Source organism: Podarcis erhardii, assembly GCF_964252035.2.
Source record: "Podarcis erhardii genome assembly, chromosome: 4".
NCBI classification, from domain to species: domain Eukaryota; kingdom Metazoa; phylum Chordata; class Lepidosauria; order Squamata; family Lacertidae; genus Podarcis; species Podarcis erhardii.
Genome location: NC_138508.1, coordinates 42,269,445 through 42,295,032, shown reverse-complemented (window position 1 = coordinate 42,295,032; position 25,588 = coordinate 42,269,445). Strand labels below are relative to the sequence as shown.

The 25,588-nt window shown below is 41.6% G+C and overlaps 1 protein-coding gene across 9 annotated transcripts in view; it reads left to right on the top strand.

The window, feature by feature from the left end:
- POU2F1 (POU class 2 homeobox 1) overlaps positions 1–25,449 on the top strand; it is a 100,266-nt gene extending 74,817 nt beyond the window's left edge. For 6 of the 9 annotated variants that reach the window (XM_081858472.1, XM_081858466.1, XM_081858471.1 and 3 more), the window contains 9 exons: positions 1,476–1,570; positions 2,338–2,514; positions 6,560–6,701; positions 7,976–8,121; positions 8,447–8,626; positions 9,073–9,178; positions 9,533–9,875; positions 10,310–10,398; positions 12,159–25,449. In XM_081858472.1, the coding sequence (XP_081714598.1) occupies positions 1,476–1,570; positions 2,338–2,514; positions 6,560–6,701; positions 7,976–8,121; positions 8,447–8,626; positions 9,073–9,178; positions 9,533–9,875; positions 10,310–10,398; positions 12,159–12,469 (1,589 nt within the window). In that variant the 3' untranslated portion in view covers positions 12,470–25,449. The remainder of the gene's footprint in view (positions 1–1,475; positions 1,571–2,337; positions 2,515–6,559; positions 6,702–7,975; positions 8,122–8,446; positions 8,627–9,072; positions 9,179–9,532; positions 9,876–10,309; positions 10,399–12,158) is intronic. The other 3 variants (XM_081858473.1, XM_081858467.1, XM_081858474.1) reach the window with 1 other exon arrangement.
- The last annotated feature ends 139 nt before the right edge of the window (positions 25,450–25,588 follow it).

Sequence of the window (25,588 nt, the reverse complement as noted above, 5' to 3'; positions counted from 1 at the left end):
TGCTTTGAATGTAATTAAATAATTTTTGTCAGTCCTTGTTTTTATCATTTATTGATTTCATTGGTTTATTATTTATTGGTCTGTCTGCCTTTCTTTTGGACTAGACTTCCATTTTCTGAGGGAATCCTTCCTGCCTCTGATAGCTTCCTTGACTCTGCTCTTTACCACACCAGCATCTTAATGATCCTGGTGGTACCTTTCCAGATCTGTGGAATATATTCTAGCTAGGCTTCTATTATTGTGGTTTTGAACAACCCTGGGGATTCTGGAGAGACCTGTCCCTCTTGACTTTCAGCTTCCATTTTACCAATCACCTCATTTTGGCGAAGTTTCCTCCTTTGAAATAAAATGTGACTGTGTTGGATTTTCTTGGCAATTTACATATATGTTGAATTTGATAGCACTGCGGTAATTGTTTCCAATCTGCTTAACACATCTTCCACCTGGTCCTGAGTTTCACTTAAGTTCTAAGTCTAGGGTTGCCACCCCTCTAGTTGGTACAATGACCACCTGTTAGGAAACAGTCATTTAGGATATCTAGAAATTTTATTTCTTTTTTATTACTAGAAAATGCATGTAGCCCATTATATGCGTGGGTTACTGAAATTTTCCATTACTGTAGCATTTTCTCATTTGGATGCCTCCTTGATTTAATCCTTCATTTCAAGATTACCCTGGGCATTTTGGTCAGGGGGATCCTCAGTGCTAAATTACTTTTGGGAGCTTTATAATGCCCCCCCCCCCTATTTCTGTGAAGGAACCTGCCCCTTTTATAGTTTCTAGCTTGTTGGACTTGTGTTCTCTCTGTTAAACAGAGCAGCCTCAGCTCTAGACCGTGTATAGAGTCTGTATCCAGAGATCATCATGTCCCACTGGAACTCTCCATTCCACCAAGTTTCCATTTTACCCACTGTATCTATTCTGTCATCTAACTTGTCTTGTCTTCTAGCATTATCATATAAATAATTATACATAGTGTCTTCAGCACATGTGTTACCCTACAGTGCTTCAAACCTTTGAATTGCTATCATGTGCCCCTGCACTCTCAATGCCTATATCTATCCCTCTCTCCTCTGAATATGGGTAACTTATGGACATTTAACTTGTACGATTTCAACTTGGCACGGTTGAGGGCTGGTCAGTTGAAATCACACAAATTAAAAGCACAGAACGCAGGAGCTTAAAAGCTCTTTTTACACAGCGTTTTTCCGGTGCAGAAAGAGCTTCTGAGCTGTCAGACTTGCTTACTGGGTTCTGGTAGATGTTGCAAGAGCTTCCCAGAGCCCAGTAAGCAGTTCAGTTCCATTGGTTTTTTGGGGGAAATGATATACTTGAAATAGATTTCCTTCAGCAGACTTCTGCATAAAATACTAAGGAGCTATATGGTCTGTGCCCATAAGACACCATACTGCAGTAAATCAGTTTGATCAATAGCATTTATGTAATTTTTAAAATTCATGTCTCCTCTCTTTCAGGTCTCCTGCAAGCGCAGAATCTCTTAACGCAACTACCTCAGCAAAGCCAAGCCAACCTCCTGCAGTCTCAGCCAAGCATCACTTTCACCTCTCAGGTCAGTTTTTGATAAATTTTCTTATTCCTACTTGGGGGGTAGGATGAGAGAATTCAGGCCATGGTGCATAGCAAAAGTTGTCCATTTTATTATTTTAGAGAGACAATGAACTGGTGGCTACCTCTCACTTAAGAGATTGTTGACATATTCTAAAAACCTTTGCACTTGCACTGGAAAATGTTGAGCACAGTGTGCATGTGTCATGCTATATTTTACATATCAAGAAATTACTGGAAAATGTATTAACGCATCTGGAAAGCAGTGATTAGAAGTCTAGCTACTGTCAGAATAGGAATTTTGCTTAGATGCAACTTCTGAACCAGTCCTAAGTCCATCTGATATCACTTTGTCACTTGCTAAAAAGCTTTATAGCAGAAAAGCCATAAACTCTTTCTGGAGCTGTTTTGGACTTTTGGGACTTTACTCTTCCCACTCACCCCTTTGCTTTGTTCAGTCATTCTCTTTTTTGCATAGTGAGAATAACTGGGAGAAAGTGTACTTCATTCTTAAGCAGAAAAATTAAAGGATCGGGAGACACCTTTGTTTTTATTGTCCTTTTAAAAGAATTGCTCTGTTGAATAAAATTCCCTTTGAGAATACTCTAGATTACAATACCTATTTTAGAGTTGAATGTAATTAAAATACAGTGCGTATGCTAGAAGATAGTAGATACTAGCATTTACCAAGAAAAGCCATACTTTTTTCTTAACCATGCTTTATTTCTATATGTTTTCTGACTTCACTCTTTGCTTTCTTATATTTCTTAGCAGCCAGCAACCCCAACACGCACAATAGCAGCGACCCCTATTCAGCCACTTCCACAGAGCCAGTCAACACCAAAGCGAATTGATACCCCCAGCTTGGAAGAGCCCAGTGATCTTGAGGAGCTTGAGCAATTTGCCAAGACTTTCAAACAAAGACGGATCAAACTTGGATTCACTCAGGTAAAATGGAAGATTTAAGATCCCTTCACAATGGATAAAATACCAGTGATCTGGAAGGACAGGGTCTATTTCACTTTTCCTAATTTGTGATGACTTCTTATGTGGGCTTTTATTAGTATCTGTGGAGGATTTGTGAATTTCCAAGTGAAATGCATTTTAATTAATGTCAAACAAACATAAGCCACCTTACACCGAGCCAGAAGGTTCAATACTGAACCTTAAGTTCAGTATTGTCTGCATTGGCTACTAGCTGTTCTCCAAGGTTACAGACAGCAGAACTCCCCCGTTCTACCTGGAGGTAGAAGGGATTTTGCATGCAAATCATGTGTTGTACCATTGAACTACAGAGCGGCCACTTCGGATGGATTCTGTACAGAAACCACTTTAGCTATCCAAATGGATTAGTCTTGCAAGGAGATCAAGGTGAGTTTGCCCCTACGAATTCTCCTGGACCTTTTGGAAGCTTTTGGTGCCATCATCCACAGCATCCTTTTGGACTGCCAGGCTGGGATGAGAGTGAATGGCACAGTTGTTTTATTACTACCTGGTGGGTCCAGTTCAGAAAGTGGTACTGCAAGACTATGGCCCCACACCATAGCATGTATGCTATGGGGTTCCACAGGCTTCTAATTTGTCCCCCCTGGCTACCACTGCATCACAGGTAGGCAAACTGTTCTTCATGCCTCTTAAAACTGCCCCATTCCTCCATCCCATCAAAGTTCTTTCCTCCGCTTCCCCCTTTTTTTCCTTGCTCACCTCCCCACGCCCACACTTGGAGCAGAAATCTGAGAAGAAATTGGTGGGCTGCTGCCTTGTGTGCATTGTACTGAAAAGAATACCTCTATACTTATTTGAGAACACCTCCATCAAATCTAGTGAGGTTTGCTTCTAAATAGGGCTGAAGATCAGAGTTTCAGATGTGGTGAGTCCATGGCCTTCACTTTGTGCGCAGAAGTAAATCAGTGGTATAAAATTCTTTTTACAAGCTTAAGCTGGTGCACATGCTGTGATCCTCCTGGGCAAAGATAGACTGACCACTTTTCTCTATGAGAAAAGTTATAACCAAAATGACCCATTGCAACACACTTTATGGGAGATGATATCTCATCAGTTCTAAAAGAACTCTGTTGGTTCCTTATACATTTCTAGGCTTAGTGCAGAGCGTTGTAGCTGTAAAGGACTTTACAGTGGTGCCCCGCAAGATGAACGCCTCGCAAGACGGAAAACCCGCTAGACGAAAGGGTTTTCCGTTTTGGAGGCGCTTCGCAAGACGAATTTCCCTATGGGCTTGCTTCGCAAGACGACAGCCCATAGGGAAATCTCCGGGACAGTGGGGAAGCGCAGCTCGTCTTCCCCGCTGTCCTCGGACCTCCTCCGAAGCCTGGCGGCGGGGCGGGGACACCTCCTCCCGCCGCCGGGCTTCGGAAGGATGCCCCGATGCCGGGCGGCGAGGCGGGAACGCCTCCCCCCGCCGCCCGGCATCGGAACGATGTCCCGAAGCCGAGCGGCGGGGCGGGAAAGTCTCCCCCCGCCGCCCGGCATCGGAACGATGTCCCGAAGCCGAGCGGCGGGGCGGGAAAGTCTCCCCCCGCCGCCCGGCATCGGAACGATGTCCCGAAGCCGGGCGGCGGGGCGGGAAAGTCTCCCCCCGCCGCCCGGCATCGGAACGATGTCCCGAAGCCGGGCGGCGGGGCGGGAACGCCTCCCCCCGCCGCCCAGCTTCGGGGCGGGAAAGCCTCCCCCCGCCGCCCGGCTTCGGGGAGGGAAAGCCTCCCCCTGCCGCCCGGCTTCGAGGCATCGTCTCGATGCCGGGCGGCGGGGCAGGAACGCCTTCCCCCGCCGCCCGGCTTCGGGGCATCGTCCCGATGCCGGGCGGCGGGGCGAGAAAGCCTCCCCCCGCCGCCTGGCATCGGAACGATGTCCCGAAGCCGGGCGGCGGGGCCGCGAAGCCTGGGCGCGCTGGCAACTCTCCGCAAGGAGCGCTCCCGCTGCTTGCGGAGAGGTCCGCGAAGCCTGTCCTGGACCTCTTCTGAAGGCAGGCGGGGGGCAAAAGTCTTTGTCCCCCCTGCTTGCCTTCCCAGGGGCTTTTAAATCGCCCGGACAGAAGAGGTCGGGGGAAGGCGGTTTCCATAGGAACGCATTAATTGATTTTCAATGCATTCCTATGGAAAACCGTGCATCGCAAGACGAAAAACTCGCAAGACGAAGAGACTTGCGGAACGAATTAATTTCGTCTTGCGAGGCACCACTGTACAGGCTTTCTTAAGGACTGCCTACTCCTGTACAAACCTGTCCATTTCTGAGCTCACCTGGGGATGTCTTTCTTAAGGTTCCCCCACCTTTTGAGAAAAGCATGGTAGTAATTGAAGATTGGACTTTCCCTGTATTGACATAATATTTTGGGCTTATGATGAGATTTTTAAAGTGGTCTTGTGGGTCCATACATACAGAAAAGCAATGCTATGAAAGGATCATCATAATTTTCCCAATAAAATTTGTTTGAGCAGACTTTAATGAGAATCAACTTATTTATGTTAAGCATATATGGAGGATCCATGCTTCTGTAGCTTTTTCAGATGTATGCACTTCAAACTCCATTGAATGTATATCCTATGTGACAACCTAATCAATCTATCCTTAACTGAGATGGGCAAAAATTCAATTGTGGATGGAAATTCATCTCTCCCCCCCCCCCAAGTCAAAGGGGCACCTTGTACTTCTCTGTTTTGCAGCAAAACATTGTACAACTAGGATGCCAAACAGCATAGTATTTACTTAACAATTATATTCCACAAGCTATATACATAATTAGTTTTTAATGATAGTGATTGCTTAATTATGTGAGAGGATAGTAATTAGAAAACTGAAGTAATAAATGTTTAATTTCTCAAAGTGTGTGTGTGAGAGAGAATTATTTGCCAGTGGTACAGTAAATTATTTTCAGATGCTTATAGATTTATTGTTCTGTCTTTCAGAAATAATTACTGGGTTCAGGTTTATATAGAAGACTAATAGACTAATTGCCTATTGCAGTTCAATTCTCAAGTTAAAAAAAAAATCAAAAGAAGACTTTACAATTTAAAATAAATATCTATAAAGTAGGAGATTAAGTGGTATGGTCATTAGACTCCTCATTGTATCCAAAGGTGTGGATGTCCTACATAAACAAAAATAATTCAGTTTGTTATCCCAGTTGTTTCCCAGCTGCTGTCAGTTTGATCTGTCATGAATTGTACATGAATTAAATGAGTTTATGTACTTGACCCTGATACTTTTTATGTGACTATATGCAGAGGCACTCATTCATTGAGCTGACATCCCTTAACGTTGGAAGAAAGTGCTTAACTTCACTTAACTGTTGGACTTGAAGGCGGTGGAAACTGATTCAGCCCTCTGTGTTGAGGCAGAATCCCTTAAACAGTTAAACCTCGGATCCTGAACACCTCCGTTTCAGAACGTTTAAGCTCTCAGACGTTTTTCAGAAGCCAAACGTCCGACATGGCTTCCACTCAGTGCAGGAAGTTCCTGTAACCAATTGGAAGCCGTGCCTAGGTTGTCAAACATTTCGGAAGCCAAATGGGCTTCCGGAATGGATTACATTCAACAACTGAAGTTTGTACATAACACTTCACCAGGCCTCCTCACCAAACAGGGTGTGGGTCAGATCCTTTGACCAAGCGCTAACTTTAAAATTTAGAAACAGTTCATTGCTAATCAAGTAATTGGCCTTTGAAGATGCAGAATTTGGTGCATTTGGTGACCTGTAGATAACATCTTTATTCCTTCTTGAGCAACACTTTTGCAAGATGGTCTATCTTATACCAATTTTAAAGCATGTGTTGGACATAAATTCATCAAAAGGACAGTTTAATTCAGTGGGAAGCTAGCATACATCTATCAACAAGACGGAAGAAATCTGAGTGTGTCTCTGTTGTATCTGTCAATAGCTTTGTGATGAGATTTATTTTATTACACCTGTCCTATAGAAGTATATGTTGTTGAGCAACTTCTTTTATTCCCATCTTCTTTTCTTTCAACCGTGCAGGGTGATGTTGGGCTCGCTATGGGTAAACTCTATGGAAATGACTTCAGTCAAACTACTATCTCTCGCTTTGAAGCCTTGAACCTCAGCTTTAAGAACATGTGCAAGTTAAAACCACTTCTGGAAAAGTGGCTCAATGATGCAGGTGAGAATTTCCTTTAAAAATTCCTGAAATACCGCAGAACAACTCTGAATTTCGTAAAGATTTTTATTCAAATGCTCTTTGCGGTGGGGTTCAATTTTGTTATACTTACAACAGATATTTTCATGTTCAGTCTGTTATGCAAGTGGAATAGATTGAAGAAGCATAAATAGCTACGTACTTGAGCGGTCTTTCTGAAGCGTTTGTACGGCACTGGCTCTGATGTGAAAATAATTGCACATAGACAGTGTTTTTCAACCACATAATCATAAGCTTACTCTGGTACTTTTTATTCTTAAGACCAAAAAATGCTCAAAAATACATGAGCAAAAATATTGGCTGGTGCATATAAAAAGTTAGCGGCTAACCCTATATGTGGCCATGTGCAATTAGGTTTGATCAAACCTTGTCTCCTTCAGATCTTGAGAACTGACTTTCCATCTAAGCTGTATAGTATGGCTTTTTAAATAGCAAGTACTGTTAGTTTCAGTATTTCTGCTACATAGGACCCATAGGCTTAGATACTAGATGTCCCTTCCACAAATTGAAGGGCTCAGTCTGTTTGCAGAATGGCTTTTGATCCAATGGTAGTGATGCAATTCATCCTGTAGCCTGCCACACACCACCTCCCGCTCTGTTCTGGAGGGTGCCTCAATTCTCTTGAGCAGATTTGGAGGAGGGGAGGAACAGGGGGCTGCTGGGAGGGGGGATAATTGGTGAAACTTGATGGGAAGGTCCCATGAGTGGATTTCTGCTCAAGGCAACTTGAGATCCAAGCCATAGAATTTTTGGATATTTGTTTGCTTGTATACTACCTTTCAGGACTATACAGTGGTTCACATTATAAAGGAAATTAAATTACAATATGAAATACACTGTGTACAATAACTGCATGAAATACACAATGTACAAAACCAGTAACCCCACATCGCATACAGCAAATGAATAAGGTCAGCAGAGGCAGGCTGCAAACCCCTTAACTAAAGGCCTGGGATACATTTTTAACTGGTGCTAGAAACTAATTAAGGTGGGTGTCAGTCAGGTCTGTAAGGGAAGGGCATGCCACAATCATGGTACCCTAATTGAGAACACCCTCAGTTATGGGAGTGTAGTCTGGCATCAGGAGGCCCAGTGCTGGTCATTCCTAGGTTGAGGAGGAGGGGGGGCCATTACATGAGTTAATGTGTAGTTGTTTAACCAAGTACTGTGAGTGGTACCTTTTAAAAATATATTCTTAGCATGCTTTAGTGACCTTGACTTGTGTTGACTGTTTTCAGAAAACCTCTCATCAGATTCAGCTCTCTCCAGCCCAAGTGCCCTGAATTCCCCAGGGCTGGGGATTGAGGGCTTGAACCGCAGGAGGAAGAAACGCACCAGCATAGAGACCAACATACGTGTGGCCTTAGAGAAGAGTTTCCTGGAGGTTAGTCAATCTGTTGCACTGCTGAGTAGTTTCAGCATAGCATGAAATGATAAAATGGCATAAGAACAATTAAATAACATTATAAAATACTATATTACCTTACACACTATGACTATATGAATCACTTGACCTTCTGTCCTTCCCATGTAAGAAGTAGAAGAGGAACTGGTGTATCTTGTCTGCTATGAGAGAGATATTTCAGATGCATCTGCAACAATTATAGGTAGCTGCTGGCTTTCATTGTTGCAGCTTCCCTGTAAAATAGGAATTCACCCTGTGTCCAAACTATAACTGAGCTCTTCTCTTCAAATTACTACTCTTTCAGAACCAAAAGCCTACCTCGGAAGAGATCACCATGATAGCTGACCAGCTGAACATGGAGAAAGAGGTGATCCGCGTTTGGTTCTGTAACCGGCGCCAGAAGGAGAAAAGGATTAACCCACCGAGTAGTGGTGGAACCAGCAGCTCGCCCATCAAAGCAATTTTCCCTTGCCCAACTTCATTGGTAAGAATTAACTTGAGTTATACCAGACTGGAAGAAATTAAAATCACTCCTATCCTCTTGGTAATGAGGTTGACATAATGCAGATTTCAAAATCTTAAGTTTTTATCTTCAGTGGTCACTGCTGTGTTCAGTACACCACCTATTGCTTCTACTTTGGTCCATATTGAAGAAGACATCCTCCAGAGGGCTTTGAGTACTAAGCGAGACATGAATTGTTGCTGGATTGAGCTGGGTGATTCACATGGGTGTTTGCATTATACATAGCTTAATGATTTTCTCACTACAAGTAGCACTGTAGCATAGTTCTAAGCTTCAATGAATGAAAATCCAAAGCTATATAATAGTATGTGTTTGCTAGCTTCTATATTTGTAGGTAAGTAGTAAACATTTAAATCTGGTTTCTTTTCCTTTCTAAGAAAGCTTGGCTGTTTTGTTCTGACCTCTAGGTGGCAACCACACCAAGCCTTGTGACAAGCAGTGCAGCTACAACCCTGACTGTCAACCCTGTGCTCCCTCTAACCAGCGCGGCAGTAACTAGTTTGGCAGTCACAGGTAAGAGAATATTCAGACTTCATCAGCGCAGAAGTACTTGCTATTACAAAGACTGAAATTTAGTGACCTATTATGTCAGAGAATCCCTAGAATCATTTATATCCAAGGTTGGTTGTTAAGCAACAAGTTTTAATACACTCAGATCCAATATAAACAGTGCCTTTTGGTTTCTGTTCACAATACTGTACTAACACACAGTGTCCATTGAGTTAATCAGTCCTCTTTTTCTTACACTTTGGCGCATTGCCCTTTCATTCCATTGGAATGGTGTCTTTTGTTCTCTGTCTGTCTTGTAGTTTTAGATCTCTTCCAGGAGTATTAACTATTTTTGTCTGATTGAAACCATCCTTTCAGGCACCACAGAAACCATCCCCAACAACACAGCGACTGTGATTTCTACCGCACCCCCGGCTTCCTCCGCAGTGACATCACCCTCCCTGAGTCCCTCTCCTTCTGCCTCCGCTTCCACTTCTGAGGCATCGAGTGCCAGTGAGACCAGCACAACACAGACAACCTCCACCCCCATGTCCTCAGCAATTGGGACCAGCCAGGTGATGGTAACTGCTTCTGGGTTGCAAACAGCGGCGGCGGCACTCCAAGGAGCTGCACAGTTGCCTGCAAATGCAAGTCTTGCTGCCATGGCGGCAGCAGCAGGACTAAATCCAGGCTTGATGGCATCCTCACAGTTTGCAGCTGGGTAGGTATCTGCCATTCATAAAATTTGGTTGCCATTTTAACTATCTAGCCTTCAGGCATGAGATGTCAATACACTGCACATTTAGTACCTTTACTTAAAAATAAGTGCTGTTTGAAAATAAAGATTGCCTTAATTCTTTCTTTTAATTCAGTAGTTCAATCCATCAGAGATTATTGGCACTTTTCAGGTATAAAAATGTTTGAATGCAAGTTTTTACATTTCTTGCCACTTTTAAGATCGATTTTAAAGAATGCAACCAGTCAATAATAAATCCTAGGTAGAAATGCTGCTGAAAGGATCTGCGTCCGTTTTTGTGATAAACAACAGGGGAAATTCGAATTTGACTTTTAAAATCTAATTCTGTCTCTAAGACTGTTCACCTGGAAAGTCACTATGTCTTCAGTTTGTTTTTGTTTCCTGTTTTGGGATTGCAGAGGTGCCTTACTCAGTCTCAATCCAGGGACACTAGGCGGTGCTCTCAGCCCAGCTCTGATGAGTAACAGCACTCTGGCAACTATTCAAGGTCAGTGGACTTTCAACAGTCTTCCCATGTCTGTTATGTTTGTGTTTTTCATAGGGTTCTTTCCCCCACAAAAAGAGAAAGAGAGAGAGACAAAGGCTGCAAATGCTAAACCTCCTTGCTTGGAAATGTCACATTAAAGAGACTTGCTTCTACATAAACATTTACCTTTATATATTTAAATCTCCATCAACTACACATGCACACTTCACACTCATGGCAATGAAGGGGTGACATATTTTATTCCAAACTCCTTTTGACATTCATAGATAATAACTAGTCTGAGTAAAATCAGTATATGAAAACACCCTTGTGAGGATTTTCACTTAGAAGCCTCCAGGGAAATGATCAACCTTCATACATCAGGATCCTCTCAGACCTTCTTTCAGGAATGAATGCGACACAGGTGAAGGCTGTCACTCAAAAACTTGTGAGTTCCTGATACATTGGTAAGAAACCTGAAGCATCAACTGCATGATTGCTATTGCCTCTTATCACTTTATAGGAGATGATAGTTCAGAGAGGCTGCCAACACAATTCCAGTGCCATGCTGAGACCAGAAAAACAGACTATTAAATCCTAACCTAGTCCTTGGGGATAAAATTTCACCCCAGTGCATTTTTTGAAAATCCAGTGCTGTGTAAATTCTGCAACAATGTAGTCCCATCTAAGACATTGTTGCCTGCACAGTCATAAACAAACAAGTACATTTTATTCATAGCGATATGTAGCTCTTTTACAAAAGAAAAGTACATATATGCGCAAATGTTCTAGGTGTACAAAAATTCCTTTTATTAATATTCATAATCAAGCACTTCATTTGTTTGCATATATTTCCCTCCACCAACCAAGCTAGCAACTGATCAGGCTTTTCAAGTCAACAAAAAAGCCAGGCGGCAAACTGATCTACTCTTAATATGAAATGATTCTTCAAAGTGAGCAGGTACTCCATGAATTAATTATCAGAGCACAGAAGGTGAATAATACACAATGGCTTAAGCATTCTTCAGGTGGTTGAAATGTGACTTCATATATCTTTATGCATGAGCCCTTATAATACTTTAATGCAGGGGTTGGGGAAGTTTTTCAGCCCCAGGGCCTCATTCCCTCAAGGAGCCTTGTGAGGCCCACATGCCACTGGCGGGTGAGGCCAGAGGCAAAAGTGGGCATAACAATGGATGCGACTTTTGTCTTCGGGCACAGTGTGGAAAGTTCAAAGGTTTCAGTAGGTTTCAGTAGGTGCACACACTTAGCCACCACATCTCTGCAACCAGGCAAATGAAAGAGGCATGTTTGCAGTTGAAGGATGAATTTCAGCTAGGCAAAACACTCCAGAAGGGTGTGGAGCAGGCCTGGTGAGGGATGTAGCCTGTGGGGAGGGGCATGGCACAGGGACAGGATGTGGCCAGGGGAGAGAGCCCCAAGGGACACGTAGAAAAGCCCCAAGAACTGCATTTGGGCCCTGGGCCTGAGGTTCTCCATCCCTGCTTTAATGGGTATTCACGGCACCTGCTTTTTCCTCTGTGGTGAAAATGGTGTATTTATCTGGAAAATAAAATGGTCAGTTCTCAATCCTCAGTCACTCTAAATCCAATTCAGCTTTTCCTCCTGATGTTGAGATGGCTTCGTTTACTATTTTTGGAGGGTGTGTGTGTGTGTGTGTGTGTGTGTGTGTTAGCATCCATTGGTAGTCAGAAGAAAAACTTCAGTGCTGCTGATGTGTGGGGCTGCGAATGCTGACATTTTCTTCTGCCCCTCTCTAGCTCTTGCATCTGGTGGCTCTCTTCCAATAACATCACTGGATGCAACTGGGAACTTGGTATTTGCCAATGCTGGAGGTACGCCGAACATCGTCACTGCCCCTCTGTTCCTGAACCCTCAGAACCTTTCACTGCTCACCAGCAACCCAGTTAGCTTGGTCTCTGCAGCTGCAGCCTCCGCAGGGGCCTCTGGACCAGTTGCCAGCCTTCATGCCACCTCCACCTCAGCAGAGTCTATCCAGAACTCTCTCTTCACCGTGGCCTCGGCCAGCGGGGCTGCCTCCACCACTACTACTGCCTCCAAGGCGCAGTGAGTTGGACTGAGCTGTGCTTACCCATAGCCTATTTTACTCTGCAGTGAGATGGGCTGCCAGCTGGGTTTACAAACTGCAAAATGTGATTGGTTTCCTCTCACCGTGTTGCTGGGGACAAGGGAGAGAAGGAAAAATACAAAAGGAAAAAAAAAAACCAAGAAGAAGGATTTAAAACTGGGACAAACATTTGCCTAATTTTATAATAAACACTGTCTTTTCAGGATTGCTTCATTGACTGGAGAACTTTCTAACCAAAAATGTATAAAACAAAAAAGGACTACTTATCATTTCCAGCAGTATCAATGACAAGTTAAGGTGGGTTATCAACTCAAACGTAGGAATGGGATTTCTTCTTTCTTTTTGATCTAAATATCTTTTTTTAATTATCATTTATTGGTCTGTTGTACAGGCCATAATGTCATACAAGGTGTTTATAATCTTATCAATCGTGTTGGGGGTTCCTTTCTTAACTGGTACAATTTAGGCAGGCCTGTATTACTGATGTATCTCTTTATGATTATTATTATTATTTTTATAAATATATATATATATATATATATAGTTCGGACACATTTGTCTGCTCCTGGAACAGTTTCAGTGAGCTCCCATGCCACACAGAGGGAGGAGCAAAGAGAGGGAAGCATGTGAATTGCGAATGTTCTTTAGTTTCCTTTTCCCTGGCGGTATGTTTTTCGGGATTCTCTCAGAAGTGTTGGCGGCTAATTGAACATACAGAGGGTAATGTGCAAAGATAGTCCATGCTTGTGAGATGGGCATTCTGATTGGACAGCTGTTTGCTCAGCACACTTGGGCCAAATCTAGCTCTCATTTGCACGTCTTTGGCTCCTGTTGATGCCAAGGGAGGAAGGATTTGGCCCATAGGTTCTGTCTTCAGCATCTGTGCTGGCCACTGTCTTGTCTCATAATTGCATGGAAATGGCCACTTTACAACTGGGAATATTTCTGTTATTTACTTTCTCAGGAGGCTGCCTGTATTGGTGATAATTCATATGCATTCGTTGAACCTTCCTACCAGCTGTTTCGCATAGGATTTCTGAACGCTGCATTGGTTCATCTCTAAGAACTTACTTTTTCCAGTGTCTCCAATATGATTGTACTGAAAATGTTTTCAACTTAAAACATTTCTATTCCAGAAGTAAACTAGGTCATGTGAACAAGTACTGTTTTATGCCAACACAGCAGATCGTGCTCCATTCTAAATAGTTTGTAATGTTCTTTGACACTGTTCACTGCTCTGGAAAAAGTTGGTAAGGAATTCTCGGAAAGCTGACCAGCGTGCCGTGGAGAGTGTTGTCTATCTGGTGAACACTGGCATGTTGCATGCGTCTTGCAATATTTCATGCTATTTCTGGGTGATGCTGCTGCTAGCTAGATCATTTATGGCAGTAATAAACACCTCTACTAGAGAGGGGGAAATGTTTCCAAGCAACGTAACAAGTGGTATGCGTAAACAGCTGCTGACAATGGATGAGAGAGAGACTGAAGAGACAAAGATGAACTTAAATGTTATGCTGGTCTGAATCTAAATTTTTTTGCTGAGAAGAGATTGGATGACTGCAATGTACTTGGAACTTTCCAATCTCTTTTTAAGGTGAATTGAAAAATATCTTCAAGAAGGAGGAGCTGCCCAGTTTTTCTTTTCACTAAGCCTGGGGAGAAGGGGAGTTCTAACACTCATGTAATTATATTGCATTTCATGCCAAAGGTAATTATTTAACCTCTCATCACCTGATATCCTTTTATCACCTGATATCATGATGGCAGTAACTTTATCCTCAATTTCTTCTCTGGCTGCTGATCCCAATTCAGAGAGCTGGCATTGATGCTCAACTAGCAGAAATCTTTGTCTCTTCTCGCATACCGTCATGCTGTTTGCTCTCTGTTCGTCTCTGAATTTCCAACTTCCTGTTTCACAAGCTATTTAAAAATAATGAATTCTTCCTAAAACTTTAAAAACTTGTGAACTGTAAGCAGGGAAGTGAGCAAATGTCCGTCCACCGTCTTATGTGTGTTTGGGTTTTTTTAATGTTTTATTTTTTAAAAACTAAGCTTGAACCAAAGTCAATTTCTAGCAAGCTGCTGTACTAATGGACTAGTTTGTATAAGTGCAGTTCAGATGCAGAGAGGTGATAGATGCTACTGACAATTTCTTTTCATTTTTTATTTTATATAAAAATTGCTGCTTGTTTTAATCTTTTTTTGGGGGTGGGGGTGGTCTTTTATATATCCTTGGGGCAGACAAAATCTCAACTTGATTATTATCTAATTTCCGTGGTTTGGTGTGTAAATAGAATGGCAATGGCAGATGGTTACTAATTCAACTGTTCCCACATCCTCCTTAGCAGTTTGGCTCAATCTATATACTGTGGTGTGACTGTCTCCATGATTTCAGTCTCAGTTTAAAAATATAGGGCTATGAATAATACTGTGTGTTAAGGTTTTAAGTGGCCCATAGCAACAGCTTGGAGCAGTCAAATGTATGAAAGGATGGCAGAGGAGAGACAGGTACCCACTATGTTGGTCTCAAGGCCATAGTGTTGACTAGTTTCTACCAAAGGAAATATCAATCCCATGGATTTTTTATTTTATTTTTTTTGTCCATTGAAATTAGATCTATGTAACTTGTGTTTTTTGGCGCACACACATCCATACGTATATATTTTAATAGAGGAGATGGTGATGACTTCTGAACTGTGGCATTTATTTAGCTATGAATTTCAAACATCAAGAAGGAAATAAGCCCTTCATATTTATGTACAAAAAATAAAGAGAACACAGCCCTGTAAATTGCCCCAAAACTCTCAAGGATTAAGAGAAGCTGTTTATTCAATTGACTGGCTGTCTCTTCTTGGGTTCACTGTTTGCAGTTAGAGGACATGATGAATCTGGAACACTAATGTAGCTGAGATGATGGCCATAAAAATCTTGCTGTAGTATTCACATTATTCACATATTGTTGGTGTGAGCACCTTTAATCTTTATTTCTCTTAGATTCATGCCACGGCCACACTACTAGCAGATTTCACAGCAGGTTCTGGTGAAAGAAACTGGAAGCTCAAAAAACATGCAGCTAAAATGCTTTGGTTGAATTGTATTCATCCTATTTTACATATTCCATTCCTCATATAGCTCATACCTAATGCATTGATGCTTGTTCCCAGCAGCACAGAGATACCAGGATCTGAATAGCTGTCACTATTTCATGTTGATCTTGGCTATATATTTCACATGGCCATATATATATACACACACACACCTCTTCCCATTCTAGAGCAGCCAGCCCCAACCTGGTGCCCTCCAGAGTACCATTCCCATCAGTCCTAGCTGTTCTGGAAGAAAGGCTGTTCTAGAGAGATGGATAATCAGCTTCTGCAATACACACTTCAACAGAAAATCAGATCCAGATAATTGGAGAATCTGCCCTGGAACCTCACAGTTATAATACATTTCTCTTACCACAAAGTTACAAGGATAATCACAAAAGTCATGAACGTTCTGGTATAGTGAAAATTTTCTGGTCACTACCAAGTGCAATTCCTGTAATCCAAAACAATGTGTGATACCTGTGTCCCTAATACCCAGTACTAACCATTCTTCCATTACTGCATTAGTTGAGCAAATTAGTCCAGCATTCCAGTGTTCTAGAGATTGTTGATTTTATTTTCATTTTTTCAGTCATGGGTTATTAGGCTGTCATTTCATTTCACACAGTTTCAGATCTGTTTCGTAGGCCAAAGTCTGAAACGTTTGCTTGCAAACTTGAGAGATTTCAGTACACCTTTCATTACTAAAAAGGAAAAGAGTAGGTTAATCCTCATACCTGCAGTTTCCACAGTTGCAGGTTACTTAAGAAAATGGCAGAGTTCAGTCCGTGTCCCTTTCAGATGAGTTGGAATGTTTCTATTGATTTTAGAGAAGCCAGAGTGCCAGAACCTTATTGGGTGCAAATACTACTTCCTTGAAAGGTGTGAAAAATGGGGATATATTGAGCAGACAAACCATTGGCAGATGAGTTAAAACATCTAAGTTGTATGCACTTAGGGCCAGTGTGGACACTTTCTGTTGTAGGAGAGTTGTTCTTCCAGCTGAATACATAGCTTATCATACTGATGGACAAACTCACAAGGTTCATAATTTCAAAGTAAAGTTGTTCTTCCACACCTTTTTGAATCTGCCCATATATACCAATTTGCACATTACATATTTCCATGTATGAGGCTCACACATACAAGTAATGTCTGAGTGTGCCCTTGCTTTGCAGTCCACTGTTTTGGGGGGCAGAACGTTCATGTTTTTCAGACAGTGTGTGTAGATATATTTGACCGCTTCCTTTGTAAGGTTTGTGCTTATGAAGTGTTATAAATGTAAACTATGTGTCATACTCAACTGTGCTTTACCCAGAGTAGACCCATTGAAATTAATGGACCTAATGTAGTCGTTGTCCTTAATTTCAGTGCATCTACTCTGCATAAAAATTAGTTGAGTACCACCCTCTATCTCTACATTATTTTGCCATCTTGAGAATGTATAACTGCTCCATATATCTGCATCAGGGTTGGTGGATGGGAGGTTAACCAATAATTCTGCAGGTCCAAGTAAGTCTTCCAGGCAGTCTAGCATCTCAACCTTCACTTGAGTGATAGATTGCTGAGACTGAAGAGCAAAGGCTGAAACAACGGTTATATAAGGTAGGGTGGAGTCTTATAGGCTCTTTGGGTCACCTTATTATGACCATTTGTAGTGCCAGAGCAGCAGAGATCAGCCCCACTGTTCACTCTTCCTGCATGCTGCCCCAGTAGCACCGGCAGTAAGATGTCTGGGCCATGAATTAGTTTACCTTGGAGATAAGCAAGCATGCCTAATGTAGGAATTGTCATTAACCCAGCGCACTCAGGAGTACCAGTGCAGTGGATTACAACATATGACAGAAATGAGATGGAGACAATTTCTCATAAAAGGGAGGATTTGAAAAGTTTTTGCTGTTTTTTCCACCTACCACCTAAATATGCATGCCACGTGAATGTGAATGGACAGTGGTCATTTAATGTCACTTCCCCTGATGTATAGAGTTGGATCAGATGTAATACTCCCAATATCTTAACCATGACTAAGGAAGGTGGGCTGCAGGATCCCTGCGTTCATGTTAACCATGGCTCAGGTGAGTGCCAGCACAGACATTAACCGTGTTTAAGGCTGACAGAAAGAGGGTAGGGAAATTGCAGTCCTACAACCTGCTCTGCACTAAGTCTGTACCTGCTCAGAAACATTACAGAGTTGCTTTACGATGACATGATATTTATGTGAGTTACCAGAACCCTGATGCCTGAGCCTGTGTATAAACATGGCTAGGAAAAGCTACAAATGTGATGTTATAAAAATGGGTCGCTTGGCTGTCCTGTGATAGAAAAGCAGTTATGAATGGTGAATCCATGCTATATTTTAAAAATAACTCCTAAGCTTCAATTGCCAAGGAAAATACCTGATAGGTTAAGTTTAGTTTTATGTTGATCGTCATCTAAGACATTTTTACTGGATAAGTTCAACCAAAGATGTTATTGATTGAAGTTATAAAGGAAGAACAGAAGTACTTATTGCTGAATTTCCGGTGCCAGAAACCAGGCTTTAAGAGTCCATTGTTGCCTTATCTCCTTCCCTTCCCTATTTCAGTTGTATATTATGTGGGGTTAGGTTGGTAATATCATGCTTTAACTGTCTTTCTAATTGCTGTTCTAAAAACCTTGAAGAATGTAGACTGCCTATTACAAGATAAAGCCTGTATTTTATTTGCTACCACACTGATGGCTTATTTCAGTTAGTGGATGTTGGGCTATACTGCAGCCTAAGCAAAGACTGGCTCTGATGCAGTGTTTGGCACCTGAGGTGGAGGGTTCACGTGATTTTTGCATGGGGCATTTATTTATGTTCAGGATCTGGTAGGAACTTTGTGAGACCACATTCAAAATGAACATATTTGCATCAAATATTACATAGGAAGTGTGAGCACTGAACAGATAACACATAGATTCATTCATTCATTCATTCTTGTAAGTGATAAGATGTGGGAAAATATCACTCAAGTCTTGCTTTATGAACATTTCCCCTAATTTAAATGTAATCTTGCACTGGTTCCACTGTGGGGCCATACAGTTATGCTTGGGGTTTGAGCTGCAGGGGAAGTTAGCATCACAAGGATGCAAAATCCACTAACTGACTTGATTAGTGTTTGGTATAATTAAAGCTTTTGCTATGGCCTTGTTGCTTTTGGAGCCACACAAGTGTAGCAGCTATATTTACCATACAAGTTCCTTTATTAACCTTTCAGGTGACACTTTTGTTACGTAGAATTATTTAACAATATCTTATCGATGGCTATATTTTTCAGTAACATAATTTCTAGTAATGGAAGTGCACATTTAGGCAGATGCATCATTTCATCATATTCGTGCTGTTAATGACCTTTTTAAAAAAACAACATCCCACGTAGAAGTCTCTCTTCTGCTTTGAACATGTAATCCTTTCTCTCTGACATTAGGAGTATGTTTATGCTCGATCTGTATGTGCCTACATGCACTTTTTAGAAGATGAATTCTAAAAGGGTTCTAGAGGTTCATAAATGTATATAGGTATAAACCATTATAGAGAAAACACTACCAAAGGAGAATCTGGCTGGCTGATTATGGTTATTCATCTCTAACCAAAACTTCTCAGGACTCGTTAGCCAATTTTTTTACAAAGTTACAATCTAATGTTTTTTAAGCAATACACTCTTTTAAGACATTCACCTGCAAAGTTCTTGCTCCATGCAGTTATTAGGCCAAGTCGATCTTGCCAATAGGGAGCTTTCTATTGGCTTAAGTGATAAAAGTTGGCTGAGATCCCTGAGCTTCTTGAATGGACTTTGATGCCAAAGTCCATGCCCTGTATGAACAGCTTCAGAAAAAAGGAATGCACCTGGAACTAGTGCCAATTTACCCACAGTCTTCTTACTTTTGTGAGTGTTGTGGGATGGCGTACTGTCCAATTTGTAAACATTCACCCTCCCCAGTGTTGGCTTCATGTTGGGAAGGGCCCTTGAACAAGAGATCTTCCATGGGTTCCTCCACCCTCCTCGGTCCCTCAGCAAATCTCCCTTATGACTGGAGCAGAACAAGGAGACTCTGGGCAGTAGAGGGCCTTGGACAGATGCCCAGCCATGCCAGTCCTCTCTGTCTTTTTCCTGTGTGCCCAAAACATTTTCAGATTACACAAATTTAATCAAAAGGCATTTGATTAATAGTCAATGGAAAAATGAAACCTATATTTCATTTCCACTTTTCTAGGGAGACTTCCAAAAGTTTAAAATTCTTAATACAGACATCTATATAGATTGTGAAAGAAAACTTGAGATATATTGGACCTAGCATTGATTAGTTGCCGCAGCCTATCCCTAATACATTTCTGAATCGGTTTTGCAATGTTGAGTTCAGCCTCACTATCAACAGATCACATTAGTCTTTAATCCTCCTGGGATAATATGCAGGATGATAAGAGGTCTGTTCCACACATTTCACTTTCCTAAATACAGATATAGCATCCTTTTAGGAAATTGCATCATAATGTGCAGTGCCTGTTGCTATTTTATGCATAGACATTCTCTGTGAAGGCAAATTACAGTGTGTGAAGTGACTCTTGAGTCACACTGGAATTAAATTAGCTTTATTCTCAAGAGAAAGAAAGGTCGTAGTCACACTGCCTGACATTGCTTTACTGCTATGACCTTTACTGACCTTTGTCCAAACATGCGGTATACATGTAGTTGGGCTGAATGTTGGCATGAAGCATGCCAAATGTTTTTGACCCTAAGGAGCAAAATGAAGGCTTCTCCTCTGACATAACTTGGGAGTCTCATTCCACCCCTTCTTGTCTCTCTTTCTGTAAGCAGGCATTGTTACAGGGTTGTAGGAACAATGCTTTTTGGTAGCAGCTGGCTTTCTGGCACCTTTTTTTTTATTAAAAAAAATACCTCAGCATAGCTTTAGTATCATTTGCAGAATGGAAAATCGGGAGAGAGAAACTTTATAAATAATGGAAGTAATTCTAGCTGTAGAATTTAGTTTTGAAGACCCTGACTTATGCTGTATGTATTTGCAGTTCTGTATTTAGGCTACAACTTTATAGGGTATGGGGTGGGGGAGGGAAGGAGAGAGAGTTAGCTGTGCTAGAAGGCAAATGTTGCTTGCAACGTCTTTTCCTACTTTGTCATTGGCTATCGTTGTCAACACGCTACATAACAGCAGACATAACTGAGCTGCTGTATTGCTTCCAGGGTCCTTCTAGGTGTGCATGACCTCTGCCTCCCTGCTTTCTTTCTATTGGCAAACCAAGGGCCTTGGTGGGGATGTAAATATTGAGCAAGTTTGTGTGCTTGGAGGAGGGCATACAAGGAGATGAATTAGCAACCCATTTTAGTCCACGTAGTTGCACTAGGGCTGCAGCTGGGCCAAGACTTTTACATTTGGAAAAGGAGGAGGATATTTGGGAGAACAAAGTGAAACAGTTCTTTTTATCCCTGCTTGTCTTGTTATTGAATGTAGTATGTGGTAATTAATTTAATTTTCTAATAGCAATGCTAATTCTGTCTAGACCAAAAATAGCAGAAGAGAAACCAAACTAAATGCTAACCTGCTCCTAGTACCTAAGTATAGAGTACCTGAAAGAGATAAGATTCTATGATCAGACTTGAGGAGAAAAAAGGATATGTTGGATGTGGGTTTCTTTTTATAGAAGGTGAGTCATTTTTCTCTCACAGCACATGGTTCAGATTTTGGATGGCATTCTTGGGAGACTTCATCTGCTTCCATCCTGACTCTGAAGCATCTCCTTTCTCTGATTGCTGAAAAATACAGAGTGTGTGTTTGTGTGAGGAAGTATATTTCCAGGGGTGGGAGAGGAAAACCTGAGCTTCAGCTGGAGGGGGAGAATTTCCAATGTTTTGATAGGAACCAAAGGTATACTGCTTAGTTTTTGGCAGCTCTGCTGTTTTCAGGATGTCTTCGGCAAAAAATTGTGTGGTCTTAGAGGTTTGATTTGATGACTCTTGACTTAGAGGATCTCCTCATGTGTTGGTTTTCCTACCTTCTTAATGCACAGGGTTGGTTTGGATACTTTTTCTGAGGACATACTGGAGGCAAGTTCTATTCAGTACAGCACCCAAGATCACAAGCAACTGTTGGATGTAGGGAAAACTTGGTTTTATTCTTAAAATATCAAAACTTCATTGTCCTCTTAAATATCAAAACTGCATTGTCCTCTGTTTCACATCATTTCAGAAATCCTATGGGTTTTCATAGTGGAAAACCTTGGAGACGTCTTTCTTTCCTCCCCGGAATAGTTTTGGGCATTGTCACATTACATGTTGTTGGCTTGATGAATTGCATCAGTCAAGCCTGACGTGTTCATGTGTGAAGCAAGGGAGAAGGTAAATATATATTAGTTGTCCAGCTATTCCTCCGGAAATCAGCTGGGTTGCAGAACTTCCCTGGAAAGCTTTACTAATAGACTTATTGTTCTGACATTATGTAAAGTGGTATTAATATTGTGTGACTTTTCTAAGAGCTAGGTAGATTTATAAGTAGGTAGTAGGGAAATGGAAAATGACTTCTCAAAGATAAGAGCACTTGGAACAAAAGATGTGGAAAACAAGGTGTGCTTTAAAAAGAAAACAAATCTGAGGAAGGAAATGAAACAACCAGTTGGGAGATGGGCTCGTGAGAGGAAGATCCTTAGTAGTATGAGGAAGGTTGGAATGTCTCCCCTCTTCTGCCTTATTTCTCTTTACCTCACTCAGGCGAAAATATGGGTTTAATAGTTTGTTGTCGGCTCTTTCCCCAAACATTTCTAAAACTCTTATCTTTGTTCTCACCAAAAATTCTCTCTTTACTTTTTACAATGTAGAACCCATCAAAATAAAAGCCTTCCTGAAGTATTTCTAGCAGAAATGTCTTTAACCCACCAGGGGGCTATAAGTGTAAATGGTGAATGTTTCTGGCAAGAGTACTACAGGAATAGTGGTAAATATTAAGGAGTACAGATCTGTGTCAAATTAATATTTGCACAATTCAAGCCACCCACCCTGGCCAACAGCCTTTGGAACAAACACCTTTGGTCAGGGCTGGGGAGAAACTGTCACTTGTTCCATCTAATCCATGTTAGCACATTGACATTTTCGATCCAGTTTCTGTATTTGAATTTGAGGAAGAAGCCACAGCAGATACCCATAAACTGATTGGTAAGTTACTTCCATTTATTTGAACCTCCCTGGAGGAAGATATAGGCTTTTCTCTAAAATCCAGGAGATAAGAGGTCAGGTGCAAGTGCATTTGAGAGCATCACGGGACTCCGGCCGTTTTGCACTCCCCTGGTCCCACCGTGTCGCTGTTCCATTTCCTTCTTCTGTGGTAGTGTCTAAGGCTAGGTGTGAGTAAGTGTCGGGTGTTTATCCGCCACAGGTACAGGAGCTGTCGTATACCTCATTTCTAACTCATAACTGAGTAACTTGCTTTAACTTTCTCCAAACCCTACAGAGTTGCCAAGACTGCCCTCCCTCCCTTGATTAACGTGGAACTCTGGCTTATAGCATCCTGTGACCTGCAACCTGGGGGGCGACCCCCTAAAGCCTCTGAATGTCGCTGCTTAAAAGCTACTGCAAACTGAGGGCAAATTGCAATCTTCTATTTCTTTTGGTTACCAGGGGTCCTCTCGTAGTCTGTGAATATCCATCTCCACTCCCAATCCGTGCATGAAACCTCCATGCTGCCTTCTCCCTCCCCCTGGTGAGATGTCAGGGCTATAATGTACTGCAGGGTCAAGGCAGGACTCTGACGGCTCCTCTCAGCCAAGTGCTGCATGCATATTGCTCGCTACTTTTTAATTTTGTTTCTCTCATGCTCCTCCCATATTTAATTTCCTTCTTTTATTATTTGACAATCTTGTTCCTCCCCGTCCCCACCTCTAGGCTAACCAGAAGCTGCATCCCTGTCCCTTCTACCATTTTACTTTGAATGTAGTTTTCCCACCCTTTGGAAAGAGAAGCTTTTCCAGGTCACGGTGCACTGCTATATGCCGAGGGGGGCGGTTTCTTTGTTTCGTTTTGTTCTTTTAGAAATTTCCAGCCAAAACCAAAGATTTCCTAATGATTGTATAAACTCAAAACAGACAAACAAACAAACCAAAGACAAAAGGGGCGTCTTCAGCACCAATCATATCTCTTAAGATGGCGCGGTCCCATCCTGTGCTAACTTGCTTGGGAGACCAAGTTCTGTTTGACCTCCACAAATCCAAAGGCGCACAGCCATTGGGAGGGAGAGTTCAGTGGGGAAAAGTGATGGACTCCACAGATTGGTTGTGAAGCTGAAGACATTGGTGCATGACTGGCGGCTCTGGTGGGTGCTTTTAACCCTTTGGGAGCTGGGTGATATTAATACACGCTGAGGTGCACTTCTGAGCTCTCTCTCCCCCCCCCCCCGCCACTGCTTGGAAGAGGCTGTCCTGTTGTGCAAAATCTCTGAAAAAAAATGTTTTGTTTTTCTTTCTCTCCCCCCCCCCACTTCTTTTTTGTTCTTTAATTATTTTTGCAGCACCACTGTGCAACTATGCATTGTATTTCTCAACCTTTTGTGCTAGGTAGGTAGATGCCTATGACTTTTTAAACTTTGGGGGAGGGGGGTTGCCAATGAAGGAACTTTTTACATGGATCTTTTAAATCTCAGTTGATTAGGGGGTGTTTGGTTCTAGGGTCATACAAGCTCTATCCCAAAGCAAAATCCAAATGTTAATAATATTAGCCTGATGCAGATACCAAAGATAATTTCTTTCCTGCAGAACCTTAGACTTGTGTATTAAGTACAATTACCCAGCACTTGCATTAGTCTAACCTCAGTAATTCCAAAGCTTAGATGTATATTTTGGTATATTTCTGGGATATTAAAAATGTCGTTTAAATTCTTGTTTGTTTCAGTGTAATGCTCTTAAAGTCATAGCATGGAGATAACTGAATTGTCTTATTCTTAGTAGTTTGAAATAATAGTATTTTTGTATGTTTTGGGTGTGTCAATGTATGTATTAACACAACAGTTTTCACTGCCTAGGTGTTCATAATTGAGAAAAAGTGTACATAATCTGTGATTTCCACCAGATTGTCGATTTAGATTGCATTTTCTCTGATTGCCATTCCCAACAGGGAGATCTTTATTCCTTTTTTTTAAAGAGACAGCATGCTTATAACAGTGAGATTGTACTTTTGCCCTCCCATAAAGGTCCAGTTCCCTGAAAACATCATCCTTTAATTTTGAAAGGTGAGGCAAGACTCAAAGTGTAGCAATTGAATAACTAAAAGCACGGATATTACTATGCTAGGAATTTATGCTTTTTGTTTTTATAGTGGGGGGGAGGCATCTTGCCAAGAAAGCTATGGTTTGTGGAAATTGATTTATAAAATCCTGAGCTCTTCCTATGGCAAAAAAGAGATTTGTGTTGATTACAGGGCTTCCCTGTCGTCAACCATAAAGTTGGCTTATTTCTTCCTCAGGCCTGCTAATGTGGTCAATTGTACAGCTTAATTTACATGAACACTTTGTATCTAACTGTGATAAATATATTAAGATACAATGCATTCTTGCCTAACTTTAAATTTGAGAACTGTAAGGCCCTAATTTGAAACTGTGTGTGTCTCCAAAATGGAGATGAAAAGGATGCTGTCTCTTTAAATATACCTTCTATTTTTTTCCTAGTGGCTGCCTACAGGTGGCTGTGGGCATTGAGAGAGACTGTGTAGATTATAGTGAATCAGGATGAAAATGGTAGATTTTGTGTAGATGCATTTGTCTGCTGTAATTTTTATATATATAAAACTTACTGTAACTGTACAGTTCATTTCTGTTGTAAACATCATTAAACCATTTTTCCAAGTGTTTTAACATGCATGCACTGGTTTGTGGTTTTTGAACAAGTGAAAGGAAATGGCTGAAAAGAAATGGCAGAACCTTGTATTTCTGTTGTTTTAAACCTGACAATCCGGAGCTGAAGGATGTTCCTCCTTATTTTCTCCCAACTACAAATTAC